General features: G+C 43.8%; 1 protein-coding gene across 3 annotated transcripts in view; it reads right to left on the bottom strand.

The window, feature by feature from the left end:
- Positions 1–23,133, bottom strand: part of Ranbp17 (RAN binding protein 17) — a 328,128-nt gene that overhangs the window by 2,694 nt on the left and 302,301 nt on the right. For all 3 annotated transcript variants that reach the window (XM_085694844.2, XM_085694845.2, XM_085694846.2), the window contains 2 exons: positions 3,296–3,394; positions 1,415–1,542 (listed from right to left, as the gene is read on the bottom strand). In XM_085694844.2, coding sequence (XP_085550970.1) covers positions 1,415–1,542; positions 3,296–3,394 — 227 coding nt within the window. The remainder of the gene's footprint in view (positions 1–1,414; positions 1,543–3,295; positions 3,395–23,133) is intronic.

Below are 23,133 nucleotides of genomic sequence, written 5' to 3'. Positions count from 1 at the left end.
GGTGGTTTTGTTGAACTTGTCCATATTGGGTTTCATGGTCTAAGTTGATGAGGATGACTGACCAGGTCTCTTTCTCAAGAGGGCACCAGATATCATTACAGATGGTTGTGAGCCACCACGTGGTTGCTGGGACTTGAACTCTGGAACTTTGGAAGAGCAGACAGTGTTCTTAACCATCGAGCCATCGCTCCAGCCCCCACTGGGTTATACGACCTGTGCCCACTTTTGGTCTTACCACTACTATCTAGGCAGCCTGAATGACTAACCACCTGGCCTAGTACCTAGTATGAGTAATTAGCAGTCTTAAGGGATGCAGGAGGGAATTTGATCAAGTCAACGAGGCAAGGCCTGAAAACATTCTCTGCACACTGTGGGCACAACGACGTCAGCCAGTCCTTGTAGCTGTTCTTTCACGAGACTAAGAGGACTGCCCGTACCATTTCACAGGGCAGCTCAGAAACGCTACTTAAACATCCCGCCTCTCCTTTTCCAGCTTCTGAGGTTGCCCCTTTCTGGATGTGAGAGCACTGCTTAAGAGTTTGATGAACGGCCAAGGGAAGGTGCCTGCACCCCAGCTGACCTTGCCTTATTACCACAGCTCATACCTGGGATACGCTGCTTCCTGGGTGACTGACAGCGTCTGCTATAAATGCTCGAGTGTCTGATGAAAGGTCAGGGAGGAAGTCTTCCCTGAGCACATTTTCTTCTTCTTTATCGGTGACCACGGTTTGTCTTACCCAGTAGGATGTGAGCTCCATGAGGCCAGGAACTCGAAACAATTTGTTTACCATGGGTTCCATATGCTTCTAGTTTTATAAACTGAATAAATGAATTCATTCGTAGTGATGAATTTGGCTAGACCTCACTGGGCAATGACATCAGGTACTCTTAAAGAACACGCAGAGGAAGAAACCAACACCTAACGGCTCACTGGCCTCAGAACCATGCTTTACTACATTCTGCTGTCTAAACACCACATCAGTGCTATCCCTGACTCCGTACTGTAGAAGAGACTCAGCAGACAAGTTGCTGCTTTTCTGTCACACAGCTTACAGAAGCAGGGGTAACACTGGCTGGGGTGTCCACCCCCAAGGCCTGCGCTTGCTCAAAGGCCAGAAGGCTTTCCGCATCTCCATGGACAATGTGAGTTCCCCTCACTTGCTCTTTCCAATTAATTATTTTTCACTTCTTTCCTGTTGGATTATAATTGTTTAAGGGCAAAAGCTGTATTTTTTAAAATCTTGGCATCTATGAGCAAATACCCAGTAAAATGTAGTGACTGGAACTGACCTGGGTCTGAGATCACAAGGTGTAATGGAAAAGCTGCACAATCTGTGATCTGTGTTAACTACAGTCCAGTTATTTTCAGCAAGCCTGGAATGCCTCTAGAGATCCCCCGCTGGGCAATGCTCACCTGTCTCTGTTCTTGACAGACAGGTTCTGTTCCACTCCTTCCATCAAGTTCCTGAAACACTGGGCAAGGACTTCCTGCTTGGGGAGGGGCTGGCTGTTGATCAGGCTTGCTCTCAGTTCACTGAAATACTGTTGGGAGAGAGACAGTGTCAGTTGGGCTCCAACTCCAAACCTCGCAGGAAGCCAGGCCAGGGGTCTACTTGTCCCTGATACTCAGGGGTTTGCATCCACACTCAACTTTCTATCTTTAGAGAAAACCTAAGCCGCATAAGCAATCCTAGGTGTTCCCAGTGTCAGCCCTGCTCTTAAGAGTCTTTTGCTGTGACTGCTGTATTGTTACTGCTTAGCCTGACGGAGTCCTTGACTTCTCTGTGGGAGACTGAGCCTGGTCTTCTGGGGTCTCAGCTCTACTTGTCACAGGAAGGCTGAAAAAAGGGCCTCAGGCCGAGGAGGACTTAACCTAATGCCCAGGAAGCACTTGGGTGACTGAAGGCAAGGCCAACGGTCTCTCCTTCAATCTCAGCATCTTTCCTGGCTCCAGTGGATCACTTCTCAAAGAGCTCTGGGCTGTGTCCCAACTTTGACCTTCTGGGTTACATGGGTCTGTTCTGCTGAGGCAGGCACTAGAGGGACTTGCTTAATTCTGGGAGCACTCGCTGGCACACCTGGTCACAAATAACTGCTCAGTCCCCCTCCTTTTCTGTTGGGGTCTGTGGACTTGTATACAAAAATAAGCTCTGATGTTGAACAGAGCTCCTAATCACTAGAACCAGCCGAATTTCAGCAAAAGACAACATTTTGCCAGTCATATGTTTATCTCTTCAAGCCTAAGCTGTATGATATTTAATTTCCATCATACATTAAAACAGCTCACATCAAAAAACACACATAATTAATATGTAGTCAGACTAATATTTAAATACTATATATCAGAGGCATTATATTTAAACCACAGTGTCTTCCTGAACAAGATTGGGAATGCACAGAACTACTTATTTTTCCCTTTATAATGATGCGGTGACTCACACCAAATAGAAAATTATTAGTTTTTCATCCTAAACCATGAAATATTGCCTCCATCAGTAAAGTATAATATTGTGATGTCATAAGCTTTTTCTAAACACCGAATTTACCCTTATTCCCTCTCAATCATTTTAAAAGAACTGCTCTCTTTTATAGAGCTTGGATTTAAATCACAATAACACCGAGGGAAGATGAATGACAGTGCTATTGAATGTGGCTAAAATTGGATACTTCAGCACAGGTGAATGATGAGACAGCTCTTCTCTTTTTGATATATTTTCTTCTTCTATTAGTTTCCTTCCAAGGCTGGGATTTTAGTTTGAATTTTAATGTATGCGGCTGCCTCTAATCTCACTGTCTTTTCCCAGTACTATCTTATTGTATAGACAATTCATTCTCCCAAGCAGTAATGCACTGTTCCTACTGACTGTTGAGAGGCCAGAGTGCTGGGAGGCAGTCTGGTGGTCAGAGCACTGTGGAGGCACGGGTGCGTGCTCCCTGAATGAAGGGTACTGGCCCTAGGTACAGTCCCTCAAGGCTGCTGCTGTCATCTCATGTGGTTGTGTCTGGGGTCCCCAGATATAAAGAGAGGCTGGAGGAGAAGGCAAAAGGGCTGTTGCTGCTCAGAATTCCCGTGGAATGGCAAGGCAAGTGAGAGTGATTTTGAAATACTGCTCAGCATTCCACACACACAGTGTAGTGCATGGGCCTCTGTGGCCTCTGCTAACTGAAGAAGACCTGAAGCCTTTGAGGGAAGGACTTCTGGGTTGTCAAGGCCCCAGCTCTCTATCCCATGGTCGTCAGTGTCTAATAGCCTCTCCCTCCTCCTGTGGCCCTTCCTGAAAGCACACTTACTTACCTTCTCATTGAGCAAGATGAGACCTAGGAGAGGCCTAGATACTGACCACTGGTTCCGACAGTCTTCAAAGACAATGGTGTTCATAAGGACAGACATCATCTAGAAGACAGAGTCACATGAAAACTGGGACCCTTGGCTTAGAGCTTGCCTGAATCTCAGACTTTCTATGTACTTTTTACACTCTTCCACCTTTCTAATGACAGGAGTGCTTTTCCTAGATAGTTGGCTCTCACCCTGGAAGTCTAGGAGGTTACACAAACTCTGGGCAAACCCCGTTTCCCCAAGTAAGAATCTTTCCTACCAAAAGCTTGTTGAGAACCTTCTTGGTGAGCAGAAGTCGGAGGTCAGAGCCAGAAGGGTCAGTCTCTGCTTTTCAAGCCTTAGCCTTATATGCTCTGCTCTGTGCCAGGCACCATGCACGTGCCCAGCTCACCTTCCTGTCTTGCTCCTCATCTCATGGAACAGTCCATGGCACGAAGGACCATCTCTCTACAGCTCATCAGTGAGTGGAATGGAACACTTTCCATGTGACCCTGGAATAACACTTTTCCTGCTAGCTCAGACTTTTCTTCTTTTGAGACAGAGTTTCTCTGTGTAACAGTCCTGGCTGTCTTGGAACTCACTCTGTAGATCAGGCTGGCCTCAAACTCATTGAAATCCACCTGCCTCTGCCTCCCGAGTGCTGGGATTAAAGGCATGAACCACTACCGCCCAGCTCAAGCTGTTGCTTCTAAAACCATTCTTCATTACTAATTGCTCACTCAATGCTACATGTATATACTTATCCATGCTCTTAACTTTTGAGTGTGTAAGTCACATAGAAGAGATAATAGGATGTAGGCATCTACCAGTCTCTTACCTAGGGCCTCAAAGTTTGCTAGGGAAGTCACCAAGAGAAATAGTGGAAAAAGGTCTAGGAAAATAGCAGCAGCCCATGGAGGGTGGGGGAAGAAAGACTAAGCTCTTCAAGGACAGTCAGGGAGATGCCACAGGGCAGGTAACATCTAAGGAGTTCATCATAAGCAGACAAAGAGGCAAAAAGAAGGTGGGACTGAGCAGGGTGGGTTCTGCAATATTAAGGGACCCCATGGCCAGAATGGAAGGCCATGCTGAGACATGTGAAGTGTGCCCTGGGCAAGATACACAACAGGCAGGAGGGCAGGGATAAGGCTGCTACAGCAGTCCAGGCTGTGAAGTGGGTTCTGCTCCCATGGCTCTAGCACTCTTCTGCCCAAGGGAGGGCAGATGAAAAGGCAATCACATGGCAAGACTCACAAGTACCACTCCAACACCCTAAGACTTGGTTTGCTTTGAATGCATTTAGTGTTAGCATTTGGCAACTTCTCTTTTTGCATAAGCACACAAGTGTAGTGTGTGTGTGTGTGTGTGTGTGTGTGTGTGTGTGTGTGTGTATTTACATGTAGTATGTAAGGGTGAAGTTGGGTGTCTTCCTCAAACACTTTCCATATCACTTACAGAGTCCATAAGCTGATTATTGCTGAACCCACAGCTTGAAGGTACTGCAGATTCAGCCAATCAGGGTGTCTGCCTCCTGATTACTGGGATTAGAGGTGCGCCTCCACACTCACCCAGCACTTATGCATTTATGTAGGTTATGGGATCTGAACTCTGGTCATCATGGTTGCACAAATGCTTACGTACGGAGCCATCTCCCTGCCCCTGGCAAAAGTTTGTGGTGATCTAATTTATCCTGTGATCTCTGGCAAGTAACTGAACTGTTCTTGCTGTGTCTGTTTTCATTAGCTCTGAAGAGGGAAATAGCTCAAGGAAGCTGAGAATTAAATGAGATAGTGTCTGAAACTGTGGCAAAGCGTGCATCCTACAGACACTGCAGGCGTGCATCCTACAGACACTGCAGGCGTGCATCATGACAGCGATGTGCGGCTATAGCTCTCGACAGCTGCCATTCCCTGCACTATCACAATGATTAGGCTGCTTACAAATGAAGTCTTCCAATCTATATAAAAACACAGACACTGCATGTCCAGCCTCTCTGGAGAGATTAGAACTCCATGCCGGGCATCCTTTGTAGATCACAAGTTCCCATGAACAATCTAGCAAGCCACCCAAAGTCATAGAGCACAAATTAAATTGACAAGCAAAACTAACAGATCCATGGAGACAGTCTAAAATATTATGGGCTTCACAATCTGAAGCAGAATGGATATTTTAATGGAGAAGATTAAAGTTAGAGGCACCAAATTCTACCAGTAACTGACAAAGCATCCTGGAGTGATGTGCCAATTACTTTATACGGTTCTCTCGTGTATTCATTTGTCTGAATGCATGTATTTATGTCTGTAATAAGTAAGGGCATGTTTGAATAAAATACTTTTCTAAAAATAAAGTTGGCAAAAATGGGTACTTTTTTTCTTTTTTACTTTTCTGGTAATATGTAAAGTACCAAGTAATCTTCTTAAATGGCATTGATGTGACAGCCAATTTCCAGAATTATTTTTTCTAATAATCTTAGAGCAGTGGTAAATAGTCCAGCCAATGGGTCCGAGTTTTCCTCCCCATCTATGGAGGAAGACTGGGTGCAGTGCTGAAGAGCAGTCCCTTCCCTTGCAGGTGGTGTAAGGTTTAGATGGGTGTCTCCAAGGATACCGTGAGTCAACACTGCAAGGAGCAATCTTGACTGTACCTATCAGCCCACATGAGTACTTGGTGTAATAGCTGGGTACCTAGTTTTCCAATATCTACTCACTCCCAGCACTGCTGCAGGGAAGGTGGAAGGCCACTTTAAAACCACTTTGGCTGTATTTGCCAGGGCCAATACCCAAACCATACACGTCACCCACTGATGTTATCCTAAGTAGCTGTTTTGCCAATGCAGGGATGGGATTAACAAGCAAGGGGTGCTATCTACTTAGGAAAATCATACTCTACATTATTTCATTTGATTCCTCATTCCTCATTTAGTTCCTCCTTCTTACAGATTTTGGCTGGAATTTTGTTCAGTGATGTGGTAGCCACAAATATTAGACTCAGAACTGAGTCCAAGTCTGATCCTGCTACTTAACCCATGGCATTTTCCTTTATGTCCTCAGATATAAAGCAGGGGTCATGACAGCTGATGTGAAAGGGACACTGTGAGACATGATCTCCTATGTACAAATCAAATATCTGGAAAGTGCTTGCCGCACAGTATGCCTTAGACATAATGTTCCCATACTGCAACTGTGGCTTCCCTCTGGCCCGAGACAATGGATGGCATGGCTCAAGGAAGAACAGCAGCTCACGTCTTGCTTAGAGAGATGAAAGGGATCACTATGGTCTCCTCAAAGTTATCTAACTTCATGCAGGGTTACAGTCTGAGCAGGAGGCAGTCAGATAATACCCCATTTGCTTCTTTGGGGTATTAGCACAGATTTGAATGAGCGCGCTCTGCTGCAATCATGTAAACACAGCTAAGGACACAATTACAAATGTATGACCCAGAGTGAGAAGTGATGATGTATGGTCTCTGTTCACGCCCCCCGACAAGGACGTGAGACACAAGTACAGAGCAGATCCTAACCTAACCCCCCGGGCCACAAAGGAGTCACCAAAGAGACCGCTCCGGCTCCCCTCATGCTACATGCTTCTGTTGTATTGTCTGCTGAAGTAGACGAGCCAAGGGAGCTGACCTTGGACACTGTCCTGCTAAGCCAGTGAGTGCACACTTGAAGTGAGGAGCACCATGCAGAAAGCTGAACTTGTGGCTTTAACTTATGGCTAACACATGGAATAACATCTAAACATCTAAACTCTAACAGACAGTTCACTTTCAAGGATCTTGTTTTTGAAAACAGACTGAGAACTCTAAGCCAGGGGATTCCAGGAAGGGCTGTGGCTGGGGTTTTCAGGCTACACAGGTCAAAGTCTGAGGCATGGTCACTTTTACCAGCTCCCACCCAACAGTAAGCAGGGCCTGATGAGTTGTCTCATTTGTGGGGCGTGCTGGGTGCTCAGCACACTGCCAGGCATTGTGTATCTTCCTATTCTCAACTGATCCCGGGGAGAGCATTAGCTGTCTCACATTTGTGAGAGGTCAAGGTGCTGCTAAGGATGCAAACGCTAACCCAGGTCATCTGCAAAGCTCTGCCTGAACTCATTGTGCCAGCCTGTGGCCGCCACCCCTCGGGCTGTTCTGAGGCTCAGAGCACCTGGCAGTGACTGACAGGAAAGACTCACTCTTCCACCCCGAGTGTCCTGCACATGTCACCCTTGTGACTGGCTGCCGAGTCACGGAGACGTTGGAGTTCTGAGATTAGAATCCAGGGCATGGCTTCTGAAAGGTTTTCAGCGAACCTTTCTGTTCCCCACACAAAAGGTTTACAGATTTATTAATGTTAAATTTATTAATGACAGACTGTGAAAGTGAACACCAGCAATCTTAAGAAAATCTCTGGAAATTGATATGCTGAACATTTTCATGGAAGATAATGACTTTCCTCCTACGAGAGTAACAAAATTTATATTAACAGCATAGAAATCAGTAAATTAGGCTAATTTTCTCTAGGTTATAATACTTCCTATAAAATAAATGTTTCCACCGGGTGGTGGCGGCGCACACCTTTAATCCTAACACTCAGGAGGCAGAGGCAGGCGGAGCTCTGTGAGTTCAAAGCCAGCCTGGTCTAGAGAGTTTCAGGACAAGTTTCAAAGCTATGGAGAAATCCTGTCTCGAAAAACCACACACACAGAAAAGGTAAATGTTTCCATTGTCAACACTTGAGCATGCTGAATACTATAACAAACACACAGTCTGTAAAGTTGTAAGGAATAAATGAAACAAAACTAAGATTTGCATCTTGTTGCCATTTGTACCCCACAGAAAAACAAGACCTGACAGATGAGCGCTGGTACAGCAGGGAACCAGATTCTCAGTCTACTTAGGGGACTCCAGCTCTTTCCTCCCTGTCCCCAGCCTTGCTAGTGAGGCAGGTGGAAAAGAGGCCTTATCCTCTGGTTAGCACAGAGGAGGGCTAGCAAAGTCAGGCTAAGGGGTTAGAGACCTGAAGAGCAGTCCTGTGTCCTAGCCCTGGAGGGCTGAGGGAGACCAAAAAAGGACAAGCCAGGGTGCAGTGCAGGCCAGGGTGCACCGAGGGACATGGCGCAGTGTGGGACAGGGTGCAGCGCGGGACAGGGTGCAGTGCAGATCAGGGTGCAGCGTGGGACAGGGCGCAGTGCAGTACAGGGTGCAGCGAGGGACACGGTGCAGTGTGGGACAGGGTGCAGCAGTGAGGAACAGGCCAATCTGTGTGTGAATCTACACCCAAGCCGACTGCAGTAATCCACTGCTGATGTTTTGAGGAACAACTACTAATACATGCAGCCAACTCTTAAGACCTGTCCTGTGCCCGGGGAATGCGTCAGACAGTGAGAGAGGAGAGGAAGTTGACCTGACCATAACAAAAATAACAAACAAAACAGGGAAGCACCTTGCCCTATCCAGCTGCTAGGATAAGGCACAGGGTCTGAGAAAGGAGAGAACTCTCCCACCCCCACAGCAGTTTCTCCAGAGCACCTGCCCCAGTCAGAGGCTCAGGCTCAGGGAGACTGAGCACAGCTGAAGGAGGAAATGTTTCCAGGTTTTCAGTGTGCCGAATGAAGGGAATTTCTGTCATTCCTGAGTGCTGTTCCCAAGGCCACATGCACAGCAGATATTGAAATGTGATCCTGCTCAAATTAGATACTAGACGTCTTTAGGGAAGGAGAATCAATTGTTCCCTTCATCTACCATCTTCCTTTGTGATATTAGTAGATGTTATGAAAAATGAACATAGTAGAAAAATAAGCATATATTTTGTTATATTTTTTCTGCCCCTCCAGAATAACTGAGGCCCACCATCTAAGTTACATTAAATTTAAAATACCTGTACGTATCAAGCAATCTCTATATGTCGATACTGCTTTAACAGCTTCATAATTGAAGTATTTAGCATTTAAAATGAAAAACAATTGAATGAAATGCAAGATGAGGTGAGCCTCCTCTTCTGAAGAACAAGCCTGCAATCAATTATGGGTGGCCTGTCTCTCTGGAGGCCATCTGGGAGTACTGTCTCCTTGGCCTTTATTCAGCCTTAGCCTTGACCTAAAGCTGGGGGAAAAGTGATTTAAAGACACCACAGGTGCAGGAAGTTCAGCCAGCGTTGGTCACATGAGTAAGGGACAGTTTTGCTCTAAGTGATGAATTGTCTAAAATATTTAAAAACTCTTGCATCAAATGTAAAATCTAAGGAAAAACACAACCTAGTTTTGCTGTTCTTTCAATTTTATTTATTACCAACTTTACCCCTACTTCTCAAAACATTCATTTTAATCATGGCTTATTGAGGGAAGGAATTACCTGCCAGTCTCCTAGCTTGTGAGAAGGTCAAGTAAGAATGAAACTTCAGGATTAATTAATTGAGAGTACTGCAAGCAATGTGTCTATTCTAAAGGCTATAGCACACATCCCAAGGAAAACAGTTTTATTTTCCAGGGTTGAAATAAATTATAATAAATTATTCATTTCAATGGCAGAGATGTACTGGAGAGCAACAGCAAGAAAATTGACTACACTACACTGTGAGTCTCAATCCTGAATCTTCATTATCCATCTGAAACTTTTTACATGGAGTAAATCATATTTCAAGTGGCTGCAGATCTCATAAAGCAGCTTGCTACATTAAACCAGAAAACCTGGGGAGGGTACTGAAGGCTGCAGGGCTTGCCACTCAGCACTATTTGTTCTCTCTCTCTCTCTCTCTCTCTCTCTCTCTCTCTCTCTCTCTCACACACACACACACACACACACACACACACACACACACACACCCCTTGCCAACATCAAGTAAAATTGTTTCAATTTGATGTTAAAATTGAACATTACCTGTCAAAAGCACACTTTAAACTCCCTGTGGGTAGGAATGTTGGGACGATCTATGTCCTTCCCCTTATTTTCCTTCAAGTGACACTTCTACTTCATAGTAGCACCTGGATGATGAACACAGAACCACCTTTGAGAAGCTCTAATGGCCTATACCAGCCTCTCAACAATGACATCTACAGCAACTTGAGAGGCCAGAGAAGGAACACACGCCATAACTGACTACAGAGCCCAGTCCTTGTGTACAGAACAGAGGCCGCTGAGCACAGCTGCATCAGCCTCACCTAGAAACACAGACACATGAGGGAGAAGACATGAAATGAGAAAACCTCCAGAACACAGCAGGTGCTCAGCATGTTTGAGGAATGAATAGCCCTTGTACAGAGTAGAGTTGAGGGTGAGGAGGAGATCCTGGCCCAGGCGACTTAAGAGCCTGTGAGCCATGAGAAATAGATACGAGTTTGGGATAGCACAGAGGGCGGCTCTCAGGCAGGCTATGCCGTCAGAGCAGTAATGACAGGCTGTGGAGAAGCGACTAGGGCAGGGAGAGGCCAGGCAGTGAGCTTAGCTTCTGCGAGAGCTCAGCAGAGAGGCAGTGAAGATGAACAAGACCGAAACAGAAGCAGGATGGCTAGGATCCTCAACTCATGTTCTTCCTGGTCAAAGCATTCCTTGTAGGAGAAAAGTGGGGCCCCAAACCACAGATGGATAAGAACAGGTGCCCAGATTCAAGACTCTCACCAGAGAGACGTGGTTGCCAAACAATGACTGAAACGCTCTGTGGTTCAACCCCACAAAGCACTAACTGGGACCCTGAGCCTAGGCAATGGCAGAAGCAGAGGGCGTGAGAAAAGGGCGTTACCCAGGGAGCATCACGTTTCACAACAGAACAACACGTGCACATGGCTGAGGGAGGGCCTCTCTGTAGTTATCAAGGATCCGTCTCCCCGAAGGAGGAGGCTCAGAATTCCATTGCACCCCATCTTATGGCACATTCTCCCCATTTCCTGAAGGGGCTGGGTGAGATTTTCAGTCACCAGTGAGGAACTGTCACTTATTTTAAAAATGCTTCCACGTGGTAAAATTTTTTTAAAGGCATTTTCCCACTAATAGTCTAGTATTTACATGGAAACCACAGTGGGGACATTCTGCTTTTTTGGAATTGAGGTCCCCCCAAATTATTTATATTTTGTAATTAAAATGCAATTATTTATATATTTTCTCCTTTTCCTTTCCTTCCTCCAACGTCTCCCATGTAGTCTCCCTGTTGCTCTATCACAAATTCATGGATGCCTTTTCTTTGTACACACACACACACATCCCACACCCCTACCTAAACATATACATACAACCTTCCCAGTCCATATAATGTTACTTGTATGTATATGCTTTCAGGACTAACCACTTGGTCCTGGACGACCAGCTGGTGCGCTTCCTCGAGGGAGACTCTGTCTTCTGCTCTCAGCAGTCCTCGTTCTTAGTCTAGGATTGGGTCCCCGAGAGATTTCAGCTTCCATGTCAGTACGTGTACTGGTTGGTGTCATCCTGCATTTCCCAGAAATGTCAAGGAAGCTACATCCTCAAAGTCTCAACAACATGGCTTCCTAAACAAGGCATGAACAAGGAGGAATTTTCTCTAGAATTGTCTAATGACCTTGAATGTACTAGCCAAGAGACTCCTGAGAGACTACTCTAAGGTGCTAAGAGCTAGAAGCTCTTTTCCCTCAATAAACGCATGAGAGAAAACAAGAGTGGGGACAGAACTTCCTTCCTTGATTTACTCCAGCATTTGCTGACACCATAGCATGACCAGGCTCTGAGACAGGTCGTAGGGATAGAGGTGAACAGGCCAGTGTCAGTTCAAAGATTTGTGGTATAGGAGAGTCTTCTTTCCATGTGTTGCTTTCATTGGTTGAATAAAGAAAACTGCCTTGGCCTTTTGATAGGGCAGCCCTTAGGTGGGCATAGTAAACAGAACAGAATGCTGCAAAGAAGGGAAGTGTGGCAGACGTCATGCTTCTCCTGCCCAAGACTCATGCCGGTAAGCCATGACCTCGTGGTGGACACAGATTAATAGAAATGGGTTAATCAAGATGTGAGAGTTAGCCAATAAGAGGCTAGAGCTAATGGGCCAGGCAGTGTTTTAATTAATACAATTTCTGTGTGGCTATTTCAGGACTAAGTTACCTGGGCGACGGGACAGAGCCCACCGCTTGTCTTACTACAACTTGCAGCCCAGTAGGGGAGGAGATTCACAGTACAGTACATTAAGTGCTGCAAACAAGCCCACACAGGAGGATTCCCAACTCAGATGGGGTAGGGCAGGGTCAGGGAGGGGGCTTCAGAGAAGGGACCATGTGATCTGCCGGAGAGAACGAGCACCCTGACAGGCTGTCCACAGAGAAGGGAGAATGAGAGCAAAGGTGTGCAGGAGATGATGGCACTCTGGGGCTGTGCAGGGAGTCACAGGATGCTGCTAACCGAGGCGGGGTGCATCTGGGAAAGGGCCTAGTGGTATTTGCAAGAGAAAGTAGACTTCCACCCTGCAGGAAAGTGAGTGTCATTACAAGGGAAGGATAATCTCTCTGGCAGTGATGTATGACCCACTGGCACAGCCACTGCTGCTGCTTTCTTCCTGAGATAGGGAGGCCACAGCTGGAGAAGGGTCACTTGCTTGGCTTCTGTGCCCCAGTTAGGACACTGCCAGTCTCTGAGAAAGGGCACTGACATTATTTCCCTTGGCCCACAGTGCATAACCTAATAGTGTCCCCTGTCAGGAATGGTTCTTCTTGTCAGGAAGCTTTTTATTGATGTTCAACCTTCATCTTCCCTTTCTTAATATTATCCCATTATGCCAATACTCCATTGTGCCATGCTAAGTAATTCCCTTTCCCCCTGGCATTTACATCTTCCAAGTATTTATAGACTTATCAAATGCCCCATTTAGTTGTCACTTAGGCAAGCTATACATATTTAGCTTCTTTAATCCGGCCCCATAAGCCAGCCCTTCCATTCTCCTAAATCACTTGAGTTACTTCCCTCCAGATTTCTGTCAATTTGTCTCCTGCCTCTCTCTAATGCAGGGGAGCCGAGGAAAGCAATGCGGGGTGGGGAGTGGAGGCTCTCTTCCTCTGTGGGGTAAGAGCACATTATGCACCTGGAATGGAACTTGTACAGTTTCCAAAACAGCCTGGGTCTCTGTAGGGATGATGGCTCCTTCATCGCTACAAGGCTGCCACCAGCACACACGTTATCACTATTTAATTTCTCTCTTTTTAATGTTTGATGAACACATGCAGCACACACTGTGTACCTGCAATATACCAGGTATTGTTTACAGAATTTTTCTTCTTTTTCCTTCCCTTTTTCCTTCCCACACTTAACCACTGCTCGGAGAACTACTGGCCTCACTTCTGGTCAGAGCTGAATCAAATGTGGTCTTTCTTAGCTGCCTCCTATCCCTGTGACTAAACTGCTCTGTACAAATAATTTGAAGGAGCAATGGTTTATTTTGGCTCATGGCTCCAGAGGGTTCAGGTGATGGTGTCATGGCATTAGGGCCTGAGCAGAACACCATGTGGTTCAGTAGGTTCCTATCTCCCAGTGGTCAGGAAACAGAGAGACAGGGCTGGGCTGGGCATAAGACACACCCGAGGACCAGCTGCTCGTGACCTATTTCCTGGAGTTAGGTCTTACCTGCAAGATTTCCAAGAATCCCTAAAATAGTGCCAACATTTGAGAATAAGAAGTGAGCATATGGCCCTGTGGAGGCCATTTCATAGTCAACCATAACAGGTCTTGAGGAGCTCATGTATTTATTAATCTCTTACCATCCACCCATCAAGCTGTTCCTTCTAATCTTGGAGAAATCATCCTGAATGCACTTATCCCTAATTGCTGCTGAGTGGAACTGCTGTGTCCATCTGAACTGAGAGGCCACATTAAGTATGGGCATTAACAGAGCTCCTGCTTTGGGTGTTCCCTATGGTGATCTGCCTCAAGGCCCAAGCCACTTCTCTTTAAGCCTGGCACTTTCTATTGCTGTCTCTCATGGTGGTGTATTATTCCACATTCCTGATTCACAGGGTCATCAGGAAGTATATGCCGAGGTGTTTTCTTGTCTTTGGTGATGGAGGACACTGAGGGAACGGATGGGATGGGAAAGACTCTAAGATTATGAGTCCTGGGAAGCCTAGGCCATGAGTGGATTGGCCAACTGACCCTAGAAGCCAATTCAATTACCCTATTCTCCTCTGGAGGGTGATGTGACTCTCAAAGATGTAAATGATTACAAGAACACACTGTATACAAGTCCTCACTAAATAGAGCATTTTCAAAGAAATGCATTTAGTGAAGATGAAATTTCAGGAACCCAAGACCATTTAGTATATCCCGCAGGCATGACACGGCAAATAGAATTCATGCCAAGAGTTCTTAGGGGTTGCATGAGCACTTAGGACAGGATGAATTCACGAAAGGTGGTCAGACTGCAGACAAACAAACCTTCCTTTATAGACGCTATGAAGTTGGCTCTATCAATGGCTGCTGCTGGTTGGACTGCCTCAGAGTTAACAGGCAAATGAATATAAAGGTTAACTTCACATTTTGCCACAGCAAAATATGCTTTGGGAATCACAGAAAAACCTTCAGGTGTCTGAAAATCGGTAATCACTGCAAAACAAATATGTCACCACTGTCACCCCTCATATTCCCACAATTCTGCTATCATCCAACTTCTGTTCCTTTTCAAATTGCCACTCAGAAGTAAAGGCAAGAGAAATCTTGTCTGTCTCCCTTGGACAAGGGTGGATGGGTAAGAAAAAACGCTGGTAAGGAATGGTAGGCTAAGGCCCTGGGAAGCTTGTGTGGGCAAACTGGGTGGAATCTAGGAACAAGGAATTCTACATAACATTTAGACCAGTGTCCTCAACTCTCCTGATGCTGCAACCCTTTAATACAGTTCCTCATGCTGTGGTGACCGCAACCATAAAACTACTTTTGTTCTTACTTTATAAATGCAATTTTCCCACTGTTATGAATTGCAATGTAAATATCTGTGTTTTCCAATGGTCTTATTTGACCCCTGAGAACGAGCCATTTGATCCTCCAGAGGGGTCGAGAGTCACAGGTTGAGAACCAGTGATTTATATTTATCATTTTAATAAAATACCTAAGGAAGCTACTTAAAAAGAAAATGGGCTTATTGACTTATTGTTTAGGAGGTTTACAGTCTCTGGTGGAAGTCAAATAGTGGATGGTAGTAGGCACACACAGAAGAGGGAGCACATCTCAAGCAGACAGCAGAGAGGGAGGACCACACTTCCTCCAAATTTCTTCATGGGCCAGATGATCTAAAGACCCTCGTTCATTATTCCTGCCTTGAAACCAAGTTTCTAAGCACACAAGCTTGTGTGGAGACACAAACATCCCACGGCATCAGGCACCAGCACAGTGGTGCAACTCTGAACAAGTCATTTCAGGTCCGAGTCTCTGCACATCACCCCACAGCTTACTCTTCGTGTGCCAGAACTTTCAGGTTTAACGAATCCACACCCATCTTTGTTGCTATGAGGATTCCAACAGATTTTAAATGTGATGGTAGTATATTAGTGAGCAAGGTTATGGTATTTCTTTAGTTCTTGCCGCTAAAAGGAGATGCCTAAAATATGGAGGAGGAAAAAGTGAAGAAAAGAGTTCTTTGGGCCAAGAATCAAACCTATACCATCCCATCCCTTCACTCATTCCAGTGAGCATGACTTGGAGAACGCTTATCACAGAAAACTCTAAGAGGGCAAAGTGCAAAGTATACCTGCAGCCCTTGATAATCTGCCTCACGTCATAGACTTCAAAATAAAATGCTCTTATAAAGAAGTCTCAGGCTTAAACGCACACAGAAAGGATGTTTATAAATAGCAGGGTTTTTCTCAAAGGCAAGCAGTAACATCAAACCAAGGTTAGTGGTAGCTGGGCATCAAACATGAAGTCACATTATTTGTTGAATATCTTGTATTAGGTGAGTCAACGGTAATTGGCTCATTGGGTCCTCAAAAGTCTCCATCTAAGTCAAGAAAGTTCAATATGTAAAGATAGAGATATCTGAAAGATTCAATGTATTGCTTTCTAAGTAAAAGGTCTACAACGTATTGCTTTCTGAGTAGGCAAAAAAGCCAGGTCTCAAGATAAGACAAGGCATCCACTGGGATCTCTCTCCATTGCTGTCCTACCACAGCTGTTTGGTCTTTCATTTGAGAACCTCTTAGGGTATCTGCTTCATTTTTCTCTCCTTGCAGACCAGCTACTGCTCTAAGCATATTGCAAGGAATGGGTGCCTTGGCTTTTTTTGTAAATGGAGACTTAAAAGTTTGGCTATCATCTAAATGCTGGCTTCTTAATCTATAAAGGAAGAATTGGGGATGGAGCTCAGTAATAGAGAACTTGCCTAGCATGTAGGAGGCTCTGGGTTTGATTCTAGCAATGCAAACAAAACAACTAAACCCAGTAAAGACGTTAAGTACGTAGGTTGAGTCAAGTGTTGATACTTTATGCTGATCATCTTTAATCCCAACACTCAGGAGGCAGGCAGACCTCTGTGAGTTCTAGGTCAGCTTGGTTTATAGAGTGAGTTTCATGACAGCTAGGGCTACAAAGATAAACCTTGTTTCAAAAAACACAAAACAAACAAACACAAAGAAAGGAGTCCTCAGGTCAGTTGGGGATGGTGCTGTGTTTCTACAGTGAGAGCACAGGCTCTGCTGTTTGTTAGTTGCAGATCCTGAACGACCATCTAACTTCAGTCTCAATGACAATATTTAGACTATAAATTAGTTATAAAGTACTTCAGTGTTAGGAGGTTTAAATGGAAGCATGTTTGCAAACCCACATTTTTTTTCTTTTTGGTTTTATGAGACAGGGTTTTTCTATGCAATAGTCCTGCCTGTTCTGAAACTCATTCTGTACACCAGGGGGCTTCAAACTCAGAGATTCACCTGTCTCCGCCTCCCCAGTGCTAGGGTTAAAGGTGTGCGCCACCACAGCCCTGCACAAACCCACATTTTAATACATGTACCCAGCATCTGTGTATGCCTGACTCACATTCAGTACAGAATCAGAAGAGTCTAAAACTCTTTCCACAGTGACTTTTTAGGTCCCAGCAAGCATATGTTGAACCTATCAGGGTTCTGGCAGGGCAATAACAAGGCCAGGTCCTCAAGCAAGGACCTGGTAAGAAGGCTCTACTTTGGGTGATGCACTGTGGAGTAAGGAGATGATTTTAGGTACAACCTTTGTACTCAGAGAAACATTGCTCAGAGTGGGAAGACTACACTCGTATAAAAACTCGGTACACAGTTTTCTGTGTGAAATATATATGAATGCTGCTATTTGTGCTCTTATCGCGAAACACACATGTTCTCGACAGTACTTTCATTTTACGAGAAGCCTTAAAACAAACAACAAAGATGAAAAAATCACTGTCAGTCAACAGACAGAGCTATCCCTTTTGAAGAGTTTGTTTAAAACCTTTCTGGAGTTTGTATCAGCACTTAACCTGTGGAAATCTCCACAGTGACTTCTTTTTTGCAGAGGTTTTAAAGAAGAATACAGTTGCTGAGTTCTTTCTGTTTTAACTCACAGATAGCCAATTATGCACATCCCTATCAATGAAGAGGATAAAAGCCACCTCACTCGCCACAATAGTGAGAGGCTATTAGAGAGCTTGCTAATTATTACTGAGCTAAGCCTGTATAAAGCTGTGTCTCCCCTTACAAAATATTCTCTATCTGCTTTATATGAGTGTGAAAGAAAAGGAATGTCTGTTGTCGACTTCTCACAACTCCTGTACTATTCTGAGAACATTTGCTGCAGACTGATAGCAGAACTGACTGTGCTAAACTGCAGATAAAAGAACGATGACAGATTGAGTCACTTTAATTCATAAAGAAAACATTTGGCGCCCCTGGGAATGTCAAAGCCAGCCACTGGCACCCAATGACTTCATGCTAAGGCACAAGAGACATCATCTTTTCTCGGTTTAAAGACAAAGGCTAACGAACATGTGGCTGTCCTGTTAATTCCAATTCCTTCTTTATAAAAGCTAACTCTTCTTCTTTTTCCTTCCTTCCTTTTTATTTTTAAAAAGGGCTACAAAGCACAATTCTTGGAAAGCATAATTTCCCTAGTCTATAAACACACAAATAAAACTGCAGAATGACATCATTCTGTTTTCATTTAATTACTCTTGAAATGCTTTCTATTTAATATTCATTACTCAAAAGCTAATTTAAAAGAGAAAGAGATGTGACTTATTCAAAAAGATGTACTGTCATTCACAGCAATAGTTATCTAATATACAGAAGTTAATAAAGCAGATTAATCTACAAGTCCCTTTAAGCCATTCTTGAGTTTTGAACAACTGCCTCTTTGACCTTTCACCTTCACGCTGTGCACCAGTAGCAGGTGCCAGCTGTACAGAAATTATGGCTGCTGTGTTTGGAAGCAAAATCTTTTCTTACTTTGCTTCTGACCAGCAGCTGACCCTGTAGGAGTGATTGTTTCTGGTGCCGGCCTAAAGGCTACATAAACCAGTAGCAGATAAACAAAAGGCTACATATACCAGCTGCCTTGCCTAAGGGTACCATCCTGGGCTGACACCTCTACTCCTTCTCCAGCATCCCAAATTGTTCCTTGTTTGCTTCCACACATGCATTTCACCCTTGTTATTTTGTGAGGGGTAAGGGAAAAAGAACCCCCAACAACCCACCCCGCCTTTTGAACTTGACTTTTGAGTATTCCATGTCAAACTGTGCCATTATAATGCTAATATAGGCCTGATTTAGCAACTTTAATAAGAGGCTAAACCCTCTTGTAATTAGATAATAAAATTTTATTATGTATTTTAATATTAAAAGTCTTAAAATCAAACTCTTCAAATCATATACTGGTACAAAACTAAGGCACTTAAATATCATTGCCTCAGAAAACAGGAACCTGCAAACACACTGTGGCTTATTTTTCATTCTCTGAAATGTAAACACGGAATTCCTATGTGGTGGCACTGAAAGCTCCAACACTCTTAATTATGTGCAGGGAAGAATGAATCTATTTGAGTATGAAGCACACTGTACCATTTCCAGCAACAGCATGAGATGGTTTTGACAGTTATTTCGTGGATACAAATTACACAAGTATAAAAACAATCCCCATAATGATTAAATGCAGTTATGTACATAGGAGAATACCAGTGCAAATGGTAACATATTTAAATGGTTTTCCTTCATTAAAAAAATTATATATGATATTAAACCATCAATCACTGTGGAGACACAGGAGTTTACATGTACTGTCACTGGCTGAAATAAATGACTTGGAGACTGGATTCTGGCTCGCTCAATATGGTCTCTTTGCTGTTGCTTAGTCACCCAACTCTCTGCTGGCTTGGGCTACATCTGGTGGATTCCATCCTTTCAATTAATAAGGCAAGTCATGCTAGCAATGGATTGTATCCTTCCACTGTGCTTAGAGGTGAGAACACACATCCTCATGGTGTGGGAATCTTTTCTGTTCTGTTAACATGAACAATATTGGCAGAGCTTTTTCTTTCTCTGATCCATGTGTAGACTAGACATTTTTCCTGGTATTTCAGAAGGGCCATTTTATATTGAGATACAATCTTAGCATTACCACTTGGCTTATTCTATAGTAGCGGTGTATGACTATAATAGGTGTAGAGCTAAACCATGTCTATAGGCTATGATTTTGAAAATTAATATTTTGAGTATTTACTTTACAGACATCCACAGACCACTGCAAGGAATCAGGCTATGCTAAGGCCTGGACAAGTGCCAAGATCTCTGAGAGGAAAGAAGGTATATCATGAAAATGCACTATATAAGTTCCATTAATATGATGTCTGTGTTGTAGCAAATTGTCATCCAACAAATATACCGACAACAAAAATCAAAGCAGCTGACATACTTAAGAAAAAGATTAAGATGGGGCTGCAGAGATGGCTCAGTGGTTAAGAGCACTGACTGCTCTTCCAGAGGACCTGGGTTCAATTCCCAGCAACCATATGGCAGCTCACAGCTGTCTGTAACTCCAGTTTCAGGGGACCAGACACCCACCCATGGCAAAATAGAAGCAAATAAAATAGAAGTAAATTAAAAAAGAAAAAGATTAAGACAATAGCCTTTCTTCTAAAAGAACATGATTTGTTTCTAAAATACCAATTTAATAAAATCATTTTAGAAATTCTATCTATCTATCTATCTATCTATCTATCTATCTATCCATCCATCCATCCATCCATCCATCCATCCATCCATCCACCCACCCTTCCATTTGTTCATGCACACACACGCACACCACAGTACACATGTGAAGATCAGAAGACAATTGTGGAAGTTGGTTCTTTCCTCCCAACATGTGGGTCCTAGGGATCAAAGAACAGGCACAGTGGTAAGCACCTTTACCCCCTGAGCCATCTCATGAGGCCTCTACTTTTCTATTTTCAAAATTAAAAACATGGACTTTAATAACTTATCCCTGGGGGTAGGGGGTAATACAATATTCTCTCTCTCTCTCTCTCTCTCTCTCTCTCTCTCTGTCTGTCTCTCTCTGTGTGTGTATGTATGTGTGTGCGTATGCGCATGTGCATGTGTGCATAAGCCAGTGGTCAACCTTGGGTATTATTACTGAGGTGCTAACCAGCGTGCCTTTTGGGACAGGGTCTTTCATTGGCTTGGAACCGGGGATATAGGTTAGGTTGGTAGGACAGTGAGCTCCAGGGACTTACCTGTCTTTCTCTTCCAATCGTGGCATTACAAGTACTTTACTGACTGAGACATCTCTCCAGCCCGAGTTTTTTATTCTTAAGAGGTTTATTCCCTCATGAACTGAAACAATTATTTTATTATTTTAGTACACATAGGTGTTTTGCCTGCATATGTGTCTGTGTACCATGTACACGCGATATCCAGAGGCCAGAAGAATCTCTGGAACCAGAGTTACAGATTGCTGTGAGCAGTCATGAGGGTGCCAGGTCCTCTGGAAAAACAGTTAGCGCTCTTAAACTCAGCCATTTCTCCAGCCTCCCTCTTGAACTTTACTGCCTTGCTGTTCCCTAGATATTTTGGTTTAGACCTGGTCTTACATATCTTTACTTCTTCCTTAGCAGTTAGATTTCTCTTTCTGTTACACACACACACCTTGATTTTTGCCTCAAACAAACCTGGTTATTTTTTAAAAATTCAAAAAAGCAAAATAAGATAAGGAAAACCAAAATAACTATATTATAAAACAACAAACAAAAATTAGCTTAAAAAATCAGATGAAAATGCCATCAAAAGTAGCACTACAGACTACAGGCTGGAGCTGTGAGTGACAGGAGCCCCACACTGGAGGTCTCGGCCCTGTAACTCCTTAGGGTCACATACCTCAACAGACAAGAAACCGAGAGCCACACTCACACACAGGGTCTGCTCACTGTTCTGATGTTGTTTTTAATTTGTAGTCAGTGGGCAACTTTCTTTCCTCTCATGACTTGGCCAAGTTATTTATTATACAAGACTTAAACTCATTAAAATAAAATAATTATTAAAATATTTATTACATGTTTCTTGCTTGATAGCATTTAGGCTATAATTTATACCTGGTATTTGTTCTTATTGTATATAACTTTGTATAACTTTGTATTAGGCTTAGAACTTTCTTAGTTAAACAAAAGGGGGAGGTGCTGTAGTAATTCCTACCATCAGTAACCTTCTAAGTTACCTACCCACTTGGGCATGGCCTTTTATAGTATATATGCCTATGTAAAGCACACATCCAGTTCTTTTCCGGCTGCGGGATTTGGTTGCTGTTCCCCATTCCAACAGAGGATTGTGATCTATGAGTTTCGCCCAATAACCCTCTATTATACTCAATTCTGAGCTAGTGTGGGATTTCTTTAAGCCACCAAAAACTCCATTCAACAGAAACTGACATACTTTTGTCATCCAAAGGACAACAAGAAAGCCTTTCTTTTGGTTTCCTCTCATTATATTGCCTAATATTTCAGAAGACCATTTATAGAGACTGGGTCCTCCCTGATATTTCCCATGTTTGAATCCTAAGCCCATCCCTTACTATCACCAGTTTCTTTTTTCTGGAATGAAAATAAATTTTAAATAAAAGCCACCCTTCAAGATAAAAAAAATAAAAAATATCTAAATTTCTGAATTGCTTTAGGACAAATTTCAATGTGTCTGAGCTGGGCAGTGGCGGTATACACCTTTAGTCCCAGCACTTGGTAGGCAGAGGCAGATGATCTCTATGAGTTTGAGGGCAGCCTGGTCTACAGAGCAAGTTCCAGGATAGTCAGTGCTACATAGAGAAACCCTGTCTCGAAAAACCAAAAATAAATAAATAAAATAAAATGAAATAAAATAAAATTTCAACGTGTCTGGCAAGACAATGGTTATCTGTTTTTTGTTTGTTTGTTTTGGAGTTGCAGTGAGGTCACCCACTTTAGACAGGAATGTGTTCTCAATGGTAAGTTTCTTTCCTGTCTTCATTATTAATATTTCCTGCTTGGCCTGGCAGGTATCCTAGCCTGTGATGCTCGGAGTGACAGCTGATCTTGACTGTCAACCTGACTATATCTGGATCAACTAAAACCCAAACAGCTGGACATATCTGTGAGGGATTTTCTTAATTGATCATTTGAGGCCTGAAGACCTGCCATAGGTCTGGGTCACACCTTCTGGCTGTGTGTATACAATGACAGGGAAGAAGGAAACTTTCGCTGTTTGCCTGCTTGCCCTCTTTCTCGCTGGAATTCCCATCTATCTTGTCGCCGAGGCATTCCTTCTTTGGGGTTTCAACATGTGTTACAGACCAGCTAAGATATTCTGCCTCACAGACTGAAGAACTATTGGATTCTGGGCCTTTCTGTAGGGAGACATTCATTGTTGGACAAGGTTGT

This window comes from Myodes glareolus, chromosome 9 (genome assembly GCF_982192425.1).
Source record: "Myodes glareolus chromosome 9, mMyoGla1.1, whole genome shotgun sequence".
Taxonomy (NCBI): Eukaryota; Metazoa; Chordata; class Mammalia; order Rodentia; family Cricetidae; genus Myodes; species Myodes glareolus.
This window is presented reverse-complemented; position numbering and strand designations above follow the sequence as displayed.